Source organism: Epinephelus moara, chromosome 24, assembly GCF_006386435.1.
Source record: "Epinephelus moara isolate mb chromosome 24, YSFRI_EMoa_1.0, whole genome shotgun sequence".
Classification (NCBI taxonomy): domain Eukaryota; kingdom Metazoa; phylum Chordata; class Actinopteri; order Perciformes; family Serranidae; genus Epinephelus; species Epinephelus moara.
Window position 1 is genome coordinate 18,611,870 of NC_065529.1, and position 17,053 is coordinate 18,628,922.

The window sequence follows — 17,053 nt, forward strand, 5'->3', positions numbered from 1 at the left end:
CAATTTTCCGCCCTCCCTGATTTTGTTTTTATACTGCCAATGCTGAAAAAAGACTGATTGGGCTGTCCTGCAAATTTGCACCATTCCTATCTAAAAAGGGCTTAAGAATAGTTGTGTTTTCTTTACCTTAGAAGAAGCCACTTATATCTACATACGAAGTGGAGGCATGTTGTGTCTACAGTGGCCCAGAATGGAAAAATCAAACACTGGCTCCAGATAGGGCCATTTGCGTTTTCGCATCAGCCACTGTATTTCTCTTCAACACATTTGACACACAGTAGAAGTTTTAGTTCTGTAACCTCACCTCCAGATGCCACTAAATCCGACACACTGGACCTTTAAAAGCTCTAAAACTATATGAAAAAGTGCTACTGTTTATATACATTACTGCTTACTGCTGAATAATGCTGTAATAACATGAGGATCGTTAGAAGTCAACAATAAATCTGATGTGTTGAAATACATTAGCTGTCAGTTGTATGACAGCATGGAAACACAATTGCCAAATCATAAGACTGATGTGTACAGCATTCACTAAGACGTCATCATCCATTTAGACTTTGCTCTGCATGTCCAGCCAAGATGTGTTTTCCCAGTGGCAATTTCCTGTCATTTTAAGACTGTCCACCGTAAGTTGTGGGGGAGGAAGACTGCTGCAGCCCAGGGCTGAGGATTTTTGGCCCAAAACACAACAAATAAAAACTCCTACCAAAAATCTGAAGGCTATCAGTGCGCAGTCCTCCTCCCAGGACACATTTTAACCTTTAACACATTAAATGACTCAGAGCAAACTAACACAGCCCTGATAACGAAGCACTGACATCAGGACGGCCAGTGTAGACCTGTCACATATCACAGCCACTTTCTCTGCTCGACATGTGAAAGGGTAACAAAAGATACTGTCACTGAGGTTACAGGATATGACGACCGGTGCGTGCAAGTCCAAAGAAAAAAAACAACCTTATTCCAGTTACACACCCTTTCTTACTGCTCCATCTGCTGCTGCACATTAATACAGGAGAATGCTATTTGGGCGAGACCTAACAAACTCAAAAACCTGTCATGAAAGAAAAACAACAAACTCAATGTTTTACTTTATGAAAATAAAATCAGGACAGCTACCTCCTTTAAACAACCATCACTAACAGGGCTCTATGGTTTCTCCCTGTGGACAGTGCTTGTAGCAACAGGTAGCAAACAGTGCAGGCCTTGTCCGAGCCTTGGTTTAATATCTCACCACTGCAAAACTCACACTCCAGCTCTGAACTAGCAGAGGCTGACCGGACGCCTCACATTCCAGCAGTGAGAGAGAGAGAGAGAGACAGACAGACAGACGAAGAGAGAGAGAGAGAGAGAGAGAGAGAGAGAGAGAGAGAGAGAGGGAGGTCTGACTTGGATTGGAGCCAAGACAGTTTTCCTCCTCATGTGTGTTTCCCCTATAAGTCCTTTGTTAAACACACAGTACAGACTGGACTAACAGAGCGTGAATACATGTAGTTTTAAACATACAGGCTGACTTACATTAACAAAACAAAACACACGTGGATACTTTTGGATTAGTTGCTCGGCACATACCATGGCACCAGCACAAACACACACACAGACACACACACACACACACACAAACATAAACACATTTGCACACACCTGATCCTCCACGGTCACATCCTGCAGAGCCTGGCCGTCCCGTGGGCCTCGGATCCAGCTCAATATTTGGCCCATGTTGGCTGAAAATGCCTCCGAGCGTGCGTGTGTATGTCTGTCAGCCTCTGCCTTGTCTGTCGGCTTGCAGCATGTTTCCAACTCACAGGGAGAGAGAGAGGGAGAGGGCGGAGGGACCGAAGGGGGGGCGTGGTTGGGGAGCAAAGCTGGGGAAGGCTCACATGTGGAAGTCAGTAGAGACTGGGCTGTAATTCCCTGAGCTATAAAGGGACGTGAGCTGACCGTGGACTGACACCCACCTGATGAGGGGCCACATCTGAGCTGCTTCTCAGGGACACAGATACTGGTTCAACACACACACACACACACACACACACACACAAGGGCGCACATGCATAAAAATATGACTGAGCAGGTGTGTAAAACTATTTCTTTGCAGTGTACTGNGATACTGGTTCAACACACACACACACACACACACACACACACACACACACACACAAGGGCGCACATGCATAAAAATATGACTGAGCAGGTGTGTAAAACTATTTCTTTGCAGTGTACTGAGACAATATCTGAACCACTTATCAACAAGCACACACCTAGATTTGTAATGATATATAGGCCCTGAGCACACACAGCCATGGAGACACATGTGTGCATGAGTACACACCTCTTATGTACACGCAGCAATAAAAGATAGCTTGTGCAACTACATGGTTGCCTATGAGAATAAAGGGAGGGGCAACAGTTTTGTAATAACATCGGCGTCAACTATCCGCCAAGACAAACAGAACTGAAGACGTCCATCCCATATCACATTGACATCATCACCTCTTGAGGGTAATAGCAGGGAAAGATACTGATTGAACCCTGCTCATTATTTCAACATCTGGTCACCAGGTCAGAACGATCAATCGATAGCAACTGGCAGAGCCAATGACAGGTTGTTATCTGTGGCAAATGGAGGTTACGAGTGTGCATCAAAACAGCCAGGGCGGCAGCAAAACACTTATTTAGAAAAAAGAATGTAGGGAGTGTTTTCACTGAACACATGAGTAATAGATTTACTGAAGCTTGAGGCATGGGCGTTGGCTTTCTGAACCTTCACCTTCAGTACTTTTTAACTAAGAGAGACACATTACTCAGAACTTGAACTACATATTCAGCAAAGTACAAAAGCAGGAAGACAGCACTGCATTGTATGGTACCACTATGAAAACACAAATAAAGACAGTGTGGAAAATAAAACACAAAGATGTATACGAAGCCATAACTTTGCTCTCATTGTTTTCATGTCAGTTATAGAAGAAGCAGCTGAATTCCACTCATAGCCCTGAGGCTCACCTATGACTTGGGCGTATTGTGCGTCCCGCTGGGCAGTTCTGGGCGGGGTGAGTAGACAATACAATCTTTGAGTGAGTCTTTGTGTTTTATACTAGCACACCTCAGCAAAATATGGAAATAATGTATGCTACTGTTCGTGGGTTAAACCAGCCACACATGAAATTTCAGTTTGTGTAGCACACTGATTAAGTGATCATTAAAATTAAATGTCCAGGTGGAGTTGTGAGCTCCTCCATTATGCATGCCACATGAAAGGGTTTCAAGATGCTAATGACAATTCACTGGTAACCTGTCACATTGTTGTAGGTGCCAATATGATACTAAAACTGAATGGTAAGAAACGACAACCATGTTGGATTTCTTTACAGAATTAAGACATATAAAAATAGATTAATACCAGATGACATGGATGATTAAATTAAAACACACAGAAGTAGCAAACATTAAATATTGAAGATTAAATATATTAATTTTCTGTCTGGTATCTTAACTGGACAGTTCACCCCCAATCAAAAATACATCATTTTCCTCTTACCTGTACTGCTATAAATCAATCCAGATTGTGTGAGTTGCAGAGTGTTGGAGATATCAGACGTAGAGATGTCTGCCTTCTCTCCAATATAATGGAACTAGATGGCACTCAGCTTGTGGTGCTCAAAGTGCCAAAAAATATATATTTGAAAAACTAAACAGAAATGTCTCTTTCCTGAAATCATGATCTGGTTACTCAAGATAATCCTCAGATCTTGTTGTGAACAGTTTCATGTAGGAACTATTTTCTTTTTACCAAACTACACCCACCAACCATGTCACCGTGCAGAAGGAAGAGTGCATCTACTGCTAGCTCACATAGCACAAGCCTCTCGTCCGTGAGTAGATGTACGGTTCCTCCTGCATAGTGGACGCGAGGCTTGTGCTTGTAACAGCAAGAGATGTAAACATTAATGGCGTCCTCCTTGGCTAAGCTGTCACATTAGCAAGCTCAATGGTGCTAGGTAAGCTAGCAGTAGATGCACACTTCCTTCTGTGCAGTGTTTTGTTTGGCAGGTGTTGTTCGGTAGAAGAAAATAGTTCATCTGCATAAAACAAGAAGGCCTGTGGATTATCTTGAGTAACCGGGTCATGATTTCTGGAAAGAGACATTACTGTTGAGTTTTTTTAAATGTCTGTTTTGCCGCTTTGAGCACCACAAGCTGAGTGCCATCTAAACTAAGCACAAAAAGTAAGTAAATTTGTGTTTGGTAGATTATTTCTTTGTTGTAACAATGCTTCTTGGCAATAAATCTTATACCGTTGGAAAGCCTGTTTATTTCCCTCTTAAATGGTGCCACATTTGTAAGGAACATGCATTTGTGGGATAAGCAGCAGAGCTGAGTATGTGGGTTGTGCCCATGAAAAATTTTGTGAAATCTTCTCTGCCAAATGCCAAACAGCTTTTTTTATGCTGTTGCAACTGACTCTTGTTTTGAGCTTCTGGTACCCCCAGGTGCTGAAAATTGGGTGCCTGCCTGAGCATGGGCCCTGCTACAGTGGTCAGTTGGTGTCTGCTCCAAGAATCGGCATGCCATGTTTGACTGATCGGGATAGGGCCTGTGCAATAGGGCAACTTCAAGCTGGTGTTCTGCAAAACCAAGTTATTTGGAGTGAGCCCTAGTACCATCACAAACTGAAGGCCAAGTTCCATATAATAGGGGATGTCAGAGGCTGCGAAGTGGGCATCCCAAGCGGACCATTTCCTCATCCTGTCAGCACTTAGGGAACTGTAGGCAGTCTTCTACAGATTTGCAGTCAAGGTTTGCAGGATGATATGGCTGACGGCTCTCTGCCCAGACAATCCGGAACAGACTGCACACAACCAATCTCCGGTATCGTAGGGCTGCCAGGAGGCGTGCCATGACTGCCCTTCATTGTCAGGCCCCTTTTGTGCAATATGTGCACTGGAACCTGAACATGTGGAGGAATGTTATGTTCACTGATGAGCCCAGATTCTGCCTATGGCAGTTGGATCATGGGGTCAAAGTGTGGAGAAGACATTGAGAATGCTTTGCTGATTGCTGCACCGATAGAGTAACATCTTCATCAACCTGACCCCAGCAAATACTTATTTTTGATTTGAGGGCGAACTGTCCCTTTATTAATACAGAAGTAGTGTGGCAATAAAATTCAAGGTAATATAATGAAGAAAAAACTGAGAATTGTTGTGCATTTAGTTGAATTACATGTTAATCCACTGTCATAGACAACATTCCAGAGGTTTGACATCTGTGAGCTGCACAGGAGAGTTGGTGGTGGGGGCGTGGAGGAAGAGATGTAAGGCAAAGGTAAAGAGGTGAAAGAGACAGTCATAACTATCTCTGATATTCAACTGCTGATAAATGTCAATAAATCTCCTCAGAAATCATAATACAATATATGGTTTTAGAAACTGCCTGAGAATGTTCACGTTTTTAAGTTTTCTCCAATATCAGAGTAATCTGGTGACAGCTGTCTTTACATCCATGAGTACATTACATAACTGAACTTCTAGTTGCTAATTTGTAGGGGTATAACCAAGTGGCAGCCTCAAGGGCTGAAAAAGGAAGCCATCACCAAAGTGCCAAAAACTGCAGTTCCTCTAATGACCACTTGAGGCTGGCTCCACAAGCTAGTCATTCCTCATTGAACCCCATGTTAAAATGCCCAACTTTACAGTAGAAATAAACATGTTTACAGCCTGGTACAAAACACAGTTTTGGTTTCTATAGCTAATTTCAGCATTCATGACAACTGTGCAGGAAGTGGATGTTTTTCACAACTCACCCGTTTACATTCTATTGAGGCTAAAATTTCCACACAACTAAGGGCAGGCCACTTTGAGTGACAGGCTGTCTGCAGATAGTGTCCTAGGTTTCACAGTCAGATCCACCCCTCTGTCCACCACAGTGACAGCCTCTTGCCCAAATATGGTCACTTCTGCCTCCAAAAACCAAGATGGCGACAGCAGAAATGCCAAACTCAAGGCTTCAAAATGGGAGTCCACAAACCAGTGGTTGATGTCACGGTAGCTACATACATTATTTTTACAGTCTATGGGTGTAATGACCCATTGATCTGGATCGATATGTTGATTAAATGATCCAATAATGTATCCAATAAATATCATCATCTTTAAGATACGCCTTTATTTTGAAATTCCCATTGCATATCTGTCACCATTTTCGTCCAAGCACTCCTACTTCCCAAATATTCAAACAGCGCTAGTAGCCTAGTGCCAGGCAGATAATGGCAAGCAGCCAAGAACAAGACAATGAGGATACTAATATCTCATATCCATCACAGGCCCCTGAACTGAATCAAGTCAAAATTCTAACTTGAAGACTTCGTGATATCAGTAAATATCACGTCATTATCCAAAGAATCAATAGTAAATTGTATTGTGATGAAACTTGTGATTTACACCCCTACTTATTCGGTACTCTTTTAATGGTGCCACTTTGTCTAACAACAAATTGACCCCATGCTTCCTGTTTGCAGGCCCCAAAGCACTCTGGGAACTGTAGTTCCAAAACCTAGAGCAGGATCACCCCTCATATAAACCTAGGACAAAGACTAAGAAGTTATAAAATCTATGAAAATATATCACGCAACACAAAACATTACTAAGGCTCAGAATGTCCCTTCAAAATAGTTCCTATATTCCTGGAACACTAACACTTTCATTCACATACAGACATTTACTCTGTGTTGAATACTGTGGACATGCATGCAAAAAATCCAATCATTTTAACATTGTAGTGTTGGGGTTTGGGATTGGCAGTTGTCTGCTTGCAGCCTTGACAGAGAGGAGGTCCACTGTGTCATGCTTTGAAAACTATTCCATCTTATCAGCCACTGTGTTCACACAGAAAAGGAATGAAGTCATACAAGTTTGCTTTTCGATTCTTTTTCTGTTCCAGATGACTTAAAAAAAAAAGATAAACAAAGCATGTACAGCACAGGCAGTAGGTACATAACTGCAGGGCCATGTATGTACTTATTGCACATATTGCACTGTTCATGCACTTCTGCAAACGCTCATGCTTGCACATGTGTGTGTACACATACACATCCCAAAAAGCATTGCACACTCCCTGTCTGACAGACAGACACACCTTTTCTGATGCGAAGTGTCAAATGGCCCAGCCTGTAAAACTGGCTGGTGCACCATGAAAAACAAAACCATATGTCTTTGACTGAAACCTCCCAAAAAATAAAAAATGAAAAATACAGGAAGTAGCATCACTTTTTAGTATCACATTTAAAATAGGACACCTGAGAGAATTAAGTTAGTTGAATATGAATGAGAATGAATGAGGACATGCCAGATGTTGTCATAAACGTGGTTGTGAGTGCCAGTGCAACATTAGTGTGCAAATGTAACTGGACTCCACTGCTAAGCTGGAAGTCGTCTTTATATTTAGATCCATGTCGTACGACAGTCACCACTACCTCCACCACAGCGGTTCAGACGCCTACATACTCTGCCAATTACCATTTCACACATTGGCTCACGTACACAGGGCCCTGTTCCCAGAGAGACTGCAGCGCTTCTGCATCCGCTGGACAGGAAGTGTATGAACGGTTAACAACTCTACTGATACATAACTGTAATTTTGACATCATTTTAAAAAAATGTTAGGAAATAAACATGACAGGCTCTTACAGTGAAAGTTTGAAAATGACATATACACGCTTTAAAAAGACAAACACAGGCCCGTTCCTCGTAAAGATAAAAGTTTTGCCTAGTAAAGGTAAAAGTAGCTCAGGAATTTCTGGGTTCACTGCACCTCGTCATCAAGTGTCAACACAGGCTACTTTCTCAGGTGGCGGTTTGACAGACAGCAGCGCTAATCTCACAAATCAGCATTTACAAGCTCAAGTGTAACTGCACTCAGCAGAGGGAGACAAACACCTACTTTGAGTTTCCTTTACATATGCACTGCAACACGAGGTTGGTCTTCAAACCATCTTCTACAGTGATGCAGATATGTCACAAAGTTTACATTTCTGACCTGTGGCCCCGATTCTGGGCCCTAAAATGTTCATGATCACTGCAATTATAAAGTGTGTAATGTAGAAATGATGATAGATTAAAACTAAATATCCCACATTTAGTGCAACAGAATTCCTTTAAAAATCAACCTTGCAAGATTCTGCACATGTGGAAAAAACACAAACCATGACCTCCTTGGTTTCAGCGTGCATCTCTGATGCAGCAGGAGGAGGTGAAGTCAGTACCTGGACATAGTAGTACCCCACAGTGGGATAGTTGGGTGAAAACGGGCTGCTACGCTGATGGTCTTGAAGTTGGTAAGCAGCTCTTCCCCCACCATACTACACACACAAAGACACACATGCACCAGCTTGTTATCGTGCGTGCTGAATCACTTTCTGGCAGTAAATTCACAGGGACGTCTGTACAGGATGCAGTGATTTCAACCTATTGTGTTGGTGGGTTTATTCTTTTAACATCTGAGGACAAATGTTCCATGCACAAATGTTACTTTTTGATAGTCACATTCTATGTTTGTCAGCATGTTATTATATTTAGGTATTTCTTTAAGCAATATTAACTGTTATTCAATATAATTTTAATTGTAGAAAATGTACAAAATACAAAAAATCGTACTGCAAAAGGAGTTTGGGGTAAGTTAACAGGACATTGCAGCATGTTTCATATCTGATTCTAACCTCATGAATAACTGGGACTAATTCAAAGCTGACACAAGTGTGCTTGTTGAAGCCTATCTCAGTTTAAACAGTCACACACCCTGGTATCTAAACACTGTGTGTGTGACAGAATATGAGCAAAGCCTTTACAATTATTTATTTCAACTCAAAGGTTATCTTGTGCAGCCTATGCCAAGTCTTACAGCGCCTTCAGCAGCTTCTACACTTCCAGACAAGTAGTGCTGGTTTGCTGCAGCGCATTAACGCATGCAGCGCCTTTCCAGGTGCCAAGCCTTACTTCAGAGTAATTTCAGTGTGTTGCCTGAGGGTGAAGCAGGGGAGAAAGGGGGTTGAAAGCAGGAGGGGTACTCACAGTGATGCACCAGTACAATCCATACGCCATGTCGGATCAGGAGGCGAGAACACTGTCCTGGAATTATGAAGTTTCACTCCTGCACTGCCACTCTCTCCGGTCCCTCACCGCAAGATCTTCTCTCTCATGCCTTACTAAACACTGAGCCACTCCCCATACACTTCTGACAATCAGCATACAAAGGTGTATGTCCTGTAGCAGTGTTCTGACACAGGCTGATTAATAAAAAATGGGGTGGTATTGTTTTACAGCGGGATCTCTGCCTCTTCCGCATATCCACAGCAGAATCAAGCTTTAATCTGAATATAGTACACACCACCCACTCACTCACTCACTCCCATCACCAGTTGCATTTTTCCATAGAAGGAACTTCATGCGCAATGTGATTGTCACCAGCTTAACGCACGCTGCTGGGGAGGTTGGACGCATAGTTTGATCACTGGTTGGGAAACTGGACGTGTAAACACAGCCATGGTGACTATTGATCGAGTGATGATGGTCAGTTATAGACAAGGTTAATGGATGCAGCGATCAGCAGAGTTGAGCTTAACAGCAGCAACACCCAGTGCAACCATCCTGCAAAAACACCCCCCACACACACACTCCAACCTATCCACAGAAATGTTTTCTGCTTGCACACATGTATCCAAAGCAGTCATGTAAACTTCTGCATTGTTATCTTGGAAAACGCATCTGCCGATTTGTGTCTGTAAAACACATTCTGCAGTTGATCGATCCATTCTGTGCGCCTGTGACCAATGAAAGAGGAAAACTTACTTCTTTCGCGTCCTTGGCGTTTTTATTGTGCCCATGGCCTCTCTTCTTGTGTGGCATCTTTACAACACGGGTGGATGAACTTTTAAAAGTTTCCTTCTGCGCCCTCAGTCCTCAGTTTGGAGACTACAGACTGATGTGATCTGCCCCCTCGGAGCAAAATGTGTTGCCCCTCCCGCTGACAAAACTTTCTCTTTGATAGCCGATCAGACTATTAGCTGGCACAGGAGCTTGTTTTGCAGGAGGTGTATGTGTATTTAAGATAGAGCAAGTAAGGTCTTGTGCTTTATCAGGTTCTCTCTATATATCATCTACTTTCAGATTCATAAACACAGATTTGACACAGATAGTGATGACATGAGTGATGACAGGGTAAAGGTGTCAGTGTGACATGAGTCCATATAAACTGCATCAACAGCGTGGTTCAGTGCATGTTTAGATATCTATGTATTTGTCTACATGATATTCCTAACATGCAACACAGGAAGAACCCACTGACTGGATTTTTTTGGCATGACTAGACCCGCCCCGCAGCCCAGGAAGAGTTGACTCACCACTGATGTTATCCTTTTCCTCTCAGGGAGCTGGGGCCTTTATTATTCAACACAATGATGCCCTCTGGTGGGCGACAGAGGGACTGCCTGACTTCACACTAAAGTCACTGCAGGCCCCATGATTCAACCATGGAGTAGGGGCTCTCTACTGTAAGGCACATTACTGATTGCCACTACTGAAATCTGAGTATCAGCCTCCAAGATAAATGATAAAAAAATGTGTCAAAGTAGGGGGAAGACTTTCTGTTGTGCCTGCTGCTCATCCCTTTTCCTTATGAAACATTATTGTGACTTTAGTGTTTGACAAAAATGAGCTTCCAACTGGGAAAATTCATGTAAATGCCCCTTCTAGTCTGAACAACTGGGAAAGTCAGGAAAAATATTCGTATATGACTTGCCCAGTTGATTTCATATCACGCAGAAACATGGCGAACGAAAGTACATTTTTAGTAAATAGTAAGAAACTTTTAATAATCCACACATTGCAATTCAATTCTCAAAGTTTTTTACTATGGTATTAGGTTGTTAGGTTGTTTAGCTGCTGTCCACCTAAAGTGACCTACAATACCGTAGTTAGAAAAGTTATTTATAGTACTTACTCTAATGACAAGGACAGGCAGAGCAACATTTTAGTGGTTTTATGGAATGTAGGGTGTAGTCAGGTAATGTGGGACAACATAGGTTTCACACCTCTTTAAATATTAGCAGCCAGTCACCAAACATGTTGCATAAATACAAATGTGCTTTACATGAAACAATAATTCTTACTGGTCTGAAAAATCCACTGATCCCTGAACATGCAAGGTAAACCATGTGGCATTTTGATTTGATCTTTTTGATAATACGAGTGCTGCAGCTACAACATTAAAGGTATAACAACAAAAATGGTTGCAGGATGTTGCATTTTATCAAGTATTTGACTAATAATCAAAATGTTTTTACAATACACTTTATTTTGTATGAGAAAGGGTTTTGAGTGAGGACTTGGTGTACTTAGGTAAAATGGGACAAAAAAATTAAGCTAAAATATCGACATATTTAAAGGTGAAACCAGCAGCATGTTTTTAGGCCACTGGGTGCCATAAAATCATGATGTATTCTAAAACATTTTTAGTTTTTTTGCCTCTTTAAAAAATATGATCGATGATGCAGTGAGATCCTCTCAGCCAAAACAGTCCACAATTAGCCATCACTGTTACACACATGTACGTGTACACTGTAGACACAATGACAGCAAGGAAAGGAAACAAGCAGCAAAAGAACAGGGAGAGCATGGCAGAATGTTTTTTAATGAATAGCCACAGGTTACATGAATGACTGAATGACTGAACTGATACATGGACTCTACCATTTAAAAAACATACTAACATTAGCGTCCCCTTTTACCTGAACATGTGATCAGAGTGAGGATGGGGTTGTTGATGTGATTGACGGTTCAAAGTTTCTATATTATCTAACTTGGCAACACATTTTCTTTATAGAAGTATCACAGAGATCCATATAGTTATAAAAAAAAAACACTCAAGGTAGTCATAAGAGTTTCAAGTGATTTTCTTAGTGATCTACTAAAAAGTGTCCCACATTACCTGACTTCACCTCACTGATCCAGAAACAAGTCTGAGACCAAATCAACACTATATAAAGCTTCAAACTGTTATCAGCATGTTTTTAAACCAGGGTGCCCACACATTTCTATGGACACACCTTTCAAACTCTTCACGACTTTCCAAGGACCCAGTTTTTTTTTCTTGACCCACTTGCCCTGTGTTTTTAAACATAACAGATTCAAACTGTATTCAAACATAATTTCAGCTAGCTGGCATACAGTGAAAGAGAGAGGGACCCAGGGAGAAAATGAGGAAAGGTACATGATGGTAAGCAAAACGTTGTCACATACTGATGCATATCAGAGCTACATTAACAGCTACAGATGCTGCCCGTTCTACATTAGGTGGACGGTTATATGCGGAACATTATTGTAACCATTTCACGTACACAACACAATTACACCACTTCTTCAGGCCAAGAAAATGTAATTGTGAAATCACACGACTTATACAGGTTCCCCCTGACCGTGTGAACCCTCTTACATGCTCTGAGCAATACACTACAACACATCTTCCTTGTAGCACCCATGTTGTTTCCACATTACAAGTTAAAAGCGCGTGAATACGCCCGAGTCGGAAGACGTACTATCCTACTCGGGAAGTGGTAGTATCCGAGCAGCACGTGAATGCAGCACCGTGTCTGTAAAGCCTCAGTGATTTTCCGCCTCTCATTTCACAGCCCTTCATCACATTCAACACACTCTCAGCTCAGTATCACCGCCTGTCACCATGAATATAAATTAAACGTAGGTTATTCAGGGTCATGTTTCCTCACCACACGCTTTGGAGCCTTCACTGGCCGCTTGTCTCCCTCCTCTTCATCGTTTTTTCGTTTCATAGACCGATCCATAATGTGTGCCTGTATCTGAGGCTGGTGTTAGCGAGCTAACTGAGGCAAACACGTTAGTCTCTTCCGGGGCTGAGTTCAGCCTCACAAACTGAAACAACACGGCTATGTAAACACAAACACTGGTTCCTTGTATTCTTGGTTGTGTTATTCATGCGCACTGCATTTTAATACTCCGGGAGTTAATTCAGTTCAATTCAAAGGAGCTTTATTGACAAGTGAAACACGGTGACATTACCAGAGCAAGTTATGATTAATTAACACAACATAAACTTAATGAGTAAAGATTTACTATACATTTATGTACATATATGTCGCTGCTGATTGTGTACACCTCTGACACAGAGAAAAACCCACTGCACACCTTTTCACATGTTCAACCTTTAAACCGTGACAAAACGATGCACACCGTTTGGAGCTTGAACACACCCCTGATGATGTATGTGACGGACATCCAAGTGCTCACTGAAATTATGCATCATAACTTGATATTTTTTAATCTGTTAGAATTCTAAATATAAGTATTACTAGCTTTGTAAATTACTAAAATAATAATAATCTAACCAATTGGCAGTAACCTATCTCACACCACTAGATGGCACTGGAGGGCCCATCAGGGGGCCACGGTCTACTCATTGAGAGTTGCTTTTCTTTATATTGTTACATTAGCCAACCCAGTGGTTCTCAATCAGAGGTCCAGGGACCCCAGAGGACCTTGAGGGAGTTGCAGGGTGTCCCCCCAAAATGGGGAATAGTATAGTTTCACTAGAAGTGAGCCCAGTGATCACAGGATGCACTTCCTCCATTGTTGTGTAACCATAATTACCACACACATTATATTTGTGGGTTATTTTTATTACTTAAGTTACTGTTTGCATTATTTATATTTAAGTAGTAATAGATTCTGCATTATTGAGTTACTGGTAAATTATTATTTCAGTAGTACTTTGTGTATTGTTTCCTTTGTATTTTCATGTGCAGTGTTTAGGTGGAGTCACTGTGTTCCCTTGGTTATGAGCTAATTGGCTCCTACCTGCTCTTGTTTTGTGGGGACAGGTATGAGTGAGTGCCTCGTGCATAACAGTGAAGAGATGCTGTAGCCCTAAGTTGGAATGTGTTAGTACTGTCTTGCCATGTTGGTAAAAATTAAACGAAGAGGAAGAAACAAATGTTGTGGCCTGCTTGTTACCCACAGCCTGGAGGAACTGGGGAACACCAACAATCAAGGAAAGAGGGTGACAGTTACCTCTTATTGTAAACTGTCGTTGACGACTACAGAGTTAATGTCATATCTAACAGTGAAAGTCTATTCAGGTAGAGGTTTCATCTAGGGCTCCTTGACACGGAAAAGGTTCAGAACCACTGGCTTAAACAATATTTAGGGGAGACGTCGAAGTAGTAGACATGATATAATTTTGTTAACATACAAATTTAATGTGCAGCTACACTATTTCAGTCATTTTTCAAGCAAACAGTGACAAACATTCTCTGGTTCCAGCTTCTCAAATACAGTATTTGATACTTTTCCCTGTTCACATAATTAGAAACTGAATATCTTTGGGTTTTGGAGTTTTGAATATGAGGATGTCATCTTGGGCCATAGGAAATTGACATTTTTTCACACTTCTCTGCCATTTTACAGACCAACTAAAGATATTCAATGGTAGCAGCCCTAAATATAACACATTTGGTGCACAGCTGGAGTCTGGTCTGATGTTCTTCACCCGTGTAATTGTTTTTAAAGATGCTGCTGACACATTTCTGTCCGCTTTACACTGATGTTTGCTCTCCATGATGATAAGTAGCAATGATAAAAGTGACAAACAAGCCTGACATAGTGCATTTTATGCAGTAGTTGTGGAGATGACTTCCTAATTCATGCATTACATCCACTGATGATACTTCTATAGCAATAATGAAAGATGTAGCCTACTCTTTATTATTTACCTAAATAAAAGTAGCAGTACCACGGTGTATACATATTCTGTTACAAGTAAAAGTCCTGCTAACTCAAAGTAATTTATATTATTTTACTGGATGTTAATAATTGATGCATCAATGTGTACATCAGTAATGTTACAGCTGGTAAAACTGGGGCTCATTTGAATTACTTATTCATAGTATATGGCTGGATATAAAATTTCCCTCATGGAACGATAAAGTCTTATGTTCTTCAATCACTTATGTTATGTCTTATGTTCTTCTTTGTAATTTTAATTTGAATATGCAACAGAACTAGTAACTAAAGTTATCAAATTAATGTATTGGAGTAAAAAGTACAATATTTTACTGTAAATACTCAAGAAGAGTACAAGTTCCTCAAAATTGTACTTGATTACAGTAATATATATTACTTTCCACCACTCTTCTACAGTCATGTACTTCCACATCTTAGAAACTTTAATTTGTTCAGTTCAAACATGCACATGCCGACTGTTTTCATTTTTCAATAATGTTGCGTTATTGTCTCTGCAATGTCAGCATGTCTGTACAGATTATTGGATTATTATATTGTCATGAAAAATATCGACCACTGTGTTTTGGTTTTATTACAACAGAAAAGACACATTTCAACATATCTAACATATAATACCCCTATCTGTTTCTGACCATAGCTGTTTTATTTTTACCAGCAATACAAGGATAACTTCAGCACTTTAAACATGACTGGTATAAGTAAAGTAGATCTCTGGGATTTTTACTTTAAGATTAATAATATAGCTAAGTATGATGTTGTTGGTTAAAAGACCACTAGCTGTCAGAACAGCATTACTGATTTCATTGACATGAGAAATGACACTGTGTCATGGTTGAAAGAAACATGAGCGGAAGACACAAATGAAAGCAACAAAACAAAACAAATTAAACACTGATCAGCACACTTCCTGTCTGAACTGCTTCCTGTGAGACCTCTCTATTATCATTTATCTGTTTACAGCACAGACAGCCCTGATGTCAGTGATACGGGTGGATGAAGTGATGACTTGTATAAGTGAGTGAGAGTGTCCATCACTCTGCTGCCCTTCAGAAACAAGGTCCGACTGACCTTCACACTTCTTGATAACAGTATGAACCCCGTCACATCCCCGCAGAATTCATCCATCTATCACCTGCGCAGTGATGCCAATCTGGGTGACACCAGAGCAGCATTGTTACAGCATCCTCTGATAACACATGACATTTGTACAGCGCTGGCTGAGCTCTGTTGACATAAATGAATGAAACAGCTTTTAATCTTTGCTATTTTTGTATCTGGTATTACTCATGTTTGCAACAGCTGAAACATTTATACAGTGAGTTATTAACCAGACAGAGCAGTGGTGTAGCCTGATTTATCTCCTGCTGCTTCTTTGCTATGATAACTGACTTCTTAGTGACAACTGATGCAAAGATGCAATCATGTAAATCCACCGTTGCAACTCATGTCACTTTAATTCATTTTTACTCACTTGTAAAACACTTTATTACTGTCTGTGTCTGTTTTGATGTTTTCTACATAAAGCATATTATTTTTAACTTTAGCAGCAGAAGTCCTTCTTGTTTGCTAAATGTTTTAATTGACAATGTGACTGTGAGCTGAGCATATTTTTGCTCCATTATTTTTACACTTTGAATAGCTTCTGTTTGCTCCCTCAGTCCTTGATTTTACCTGTAGACATTCCTTTAAATTACTTTTAAATTAGGAAAACACAACAGAATATTTTGTGATTCATAATAAAACCAAATTCTATGAACAAAAACCCATCCTAAAATGTTTCACATCTTGTTAGACTCATTGGGTTTGATCAGTGTTTGTCTGCACAGCGTATTTTAATAATTTAATTCCAGTTCAGCACAGATCAGAGCACCATGAAACAAATGTGTCTCTGACACAATTCAACAGCAGTGTTGTACAGATCTCACTGTAACTGGTTTTGTTTTCTGTAATTTGTCACACACTTACTCTCTGACGCTCTCAGTGTCAATAAAGATGACAAAAGGAAGGGGTTGGCATGGCAACCAAGTGTCCTTGTTGATTGTCACAGGCAGCAGATTTCACAGGCTGGCGGGTGACTCAGGAGTATATCAACCCCATTTACTGGTGTTATGTGTCTCTTTTACTCCACAGTGATGTGTTTTATGATCATATTGGACTACAGTTTGTTGCTGCATGACAGAGTTCAGTTTAATTTACTTCAAATATGATTTTATTATGTTTCCA

At 40.8% G+C, this 17,053-nt stretch overlaps 1 protein-coding gene across 39 annotated transcripts in view; it reads right to left on the bottom strand.

The window, feature by feature from the left end:
* Positions 1–12,894, bottom strand: part of cast (calpastatin) — a 53,084-nt gene extending 40,190 nt beyond the window's left edge. For 19 of the 39 annotated variants that reach the window (XM_050037098.1, XM_050037087.1, XM_050037077.1 and 16 more), the window contains exons 1-2: positions 9,848–9,919; positions 8,266–8,361 (exon numbers count right to left, since the gene is read on the bottom strand). In XM_050037098.1, the coding sequence (XP_049893055.1) occupies positions 8,266–8,361; positions 9,848–9,904 (153 nt within the window). In that variant the 5' untranslated portion in view covers positions 9,905–9,919. Of the gene's footprint in view, positions 1–1,647; positions 1,808–8,265; positions 8,362–9,070; positions 9,217–9,847; positions 9,997–12,780 lie in introns of those variants that run through there. The other 20 variants (XM_050037099.1, XM_050037092.1, XM_050037080.1 and 17 more) reach the window with 10 other exon arrangements.
* Between the last annotated feature and the right edge of the window lie 4,159 nt (positions 12,895–17,053).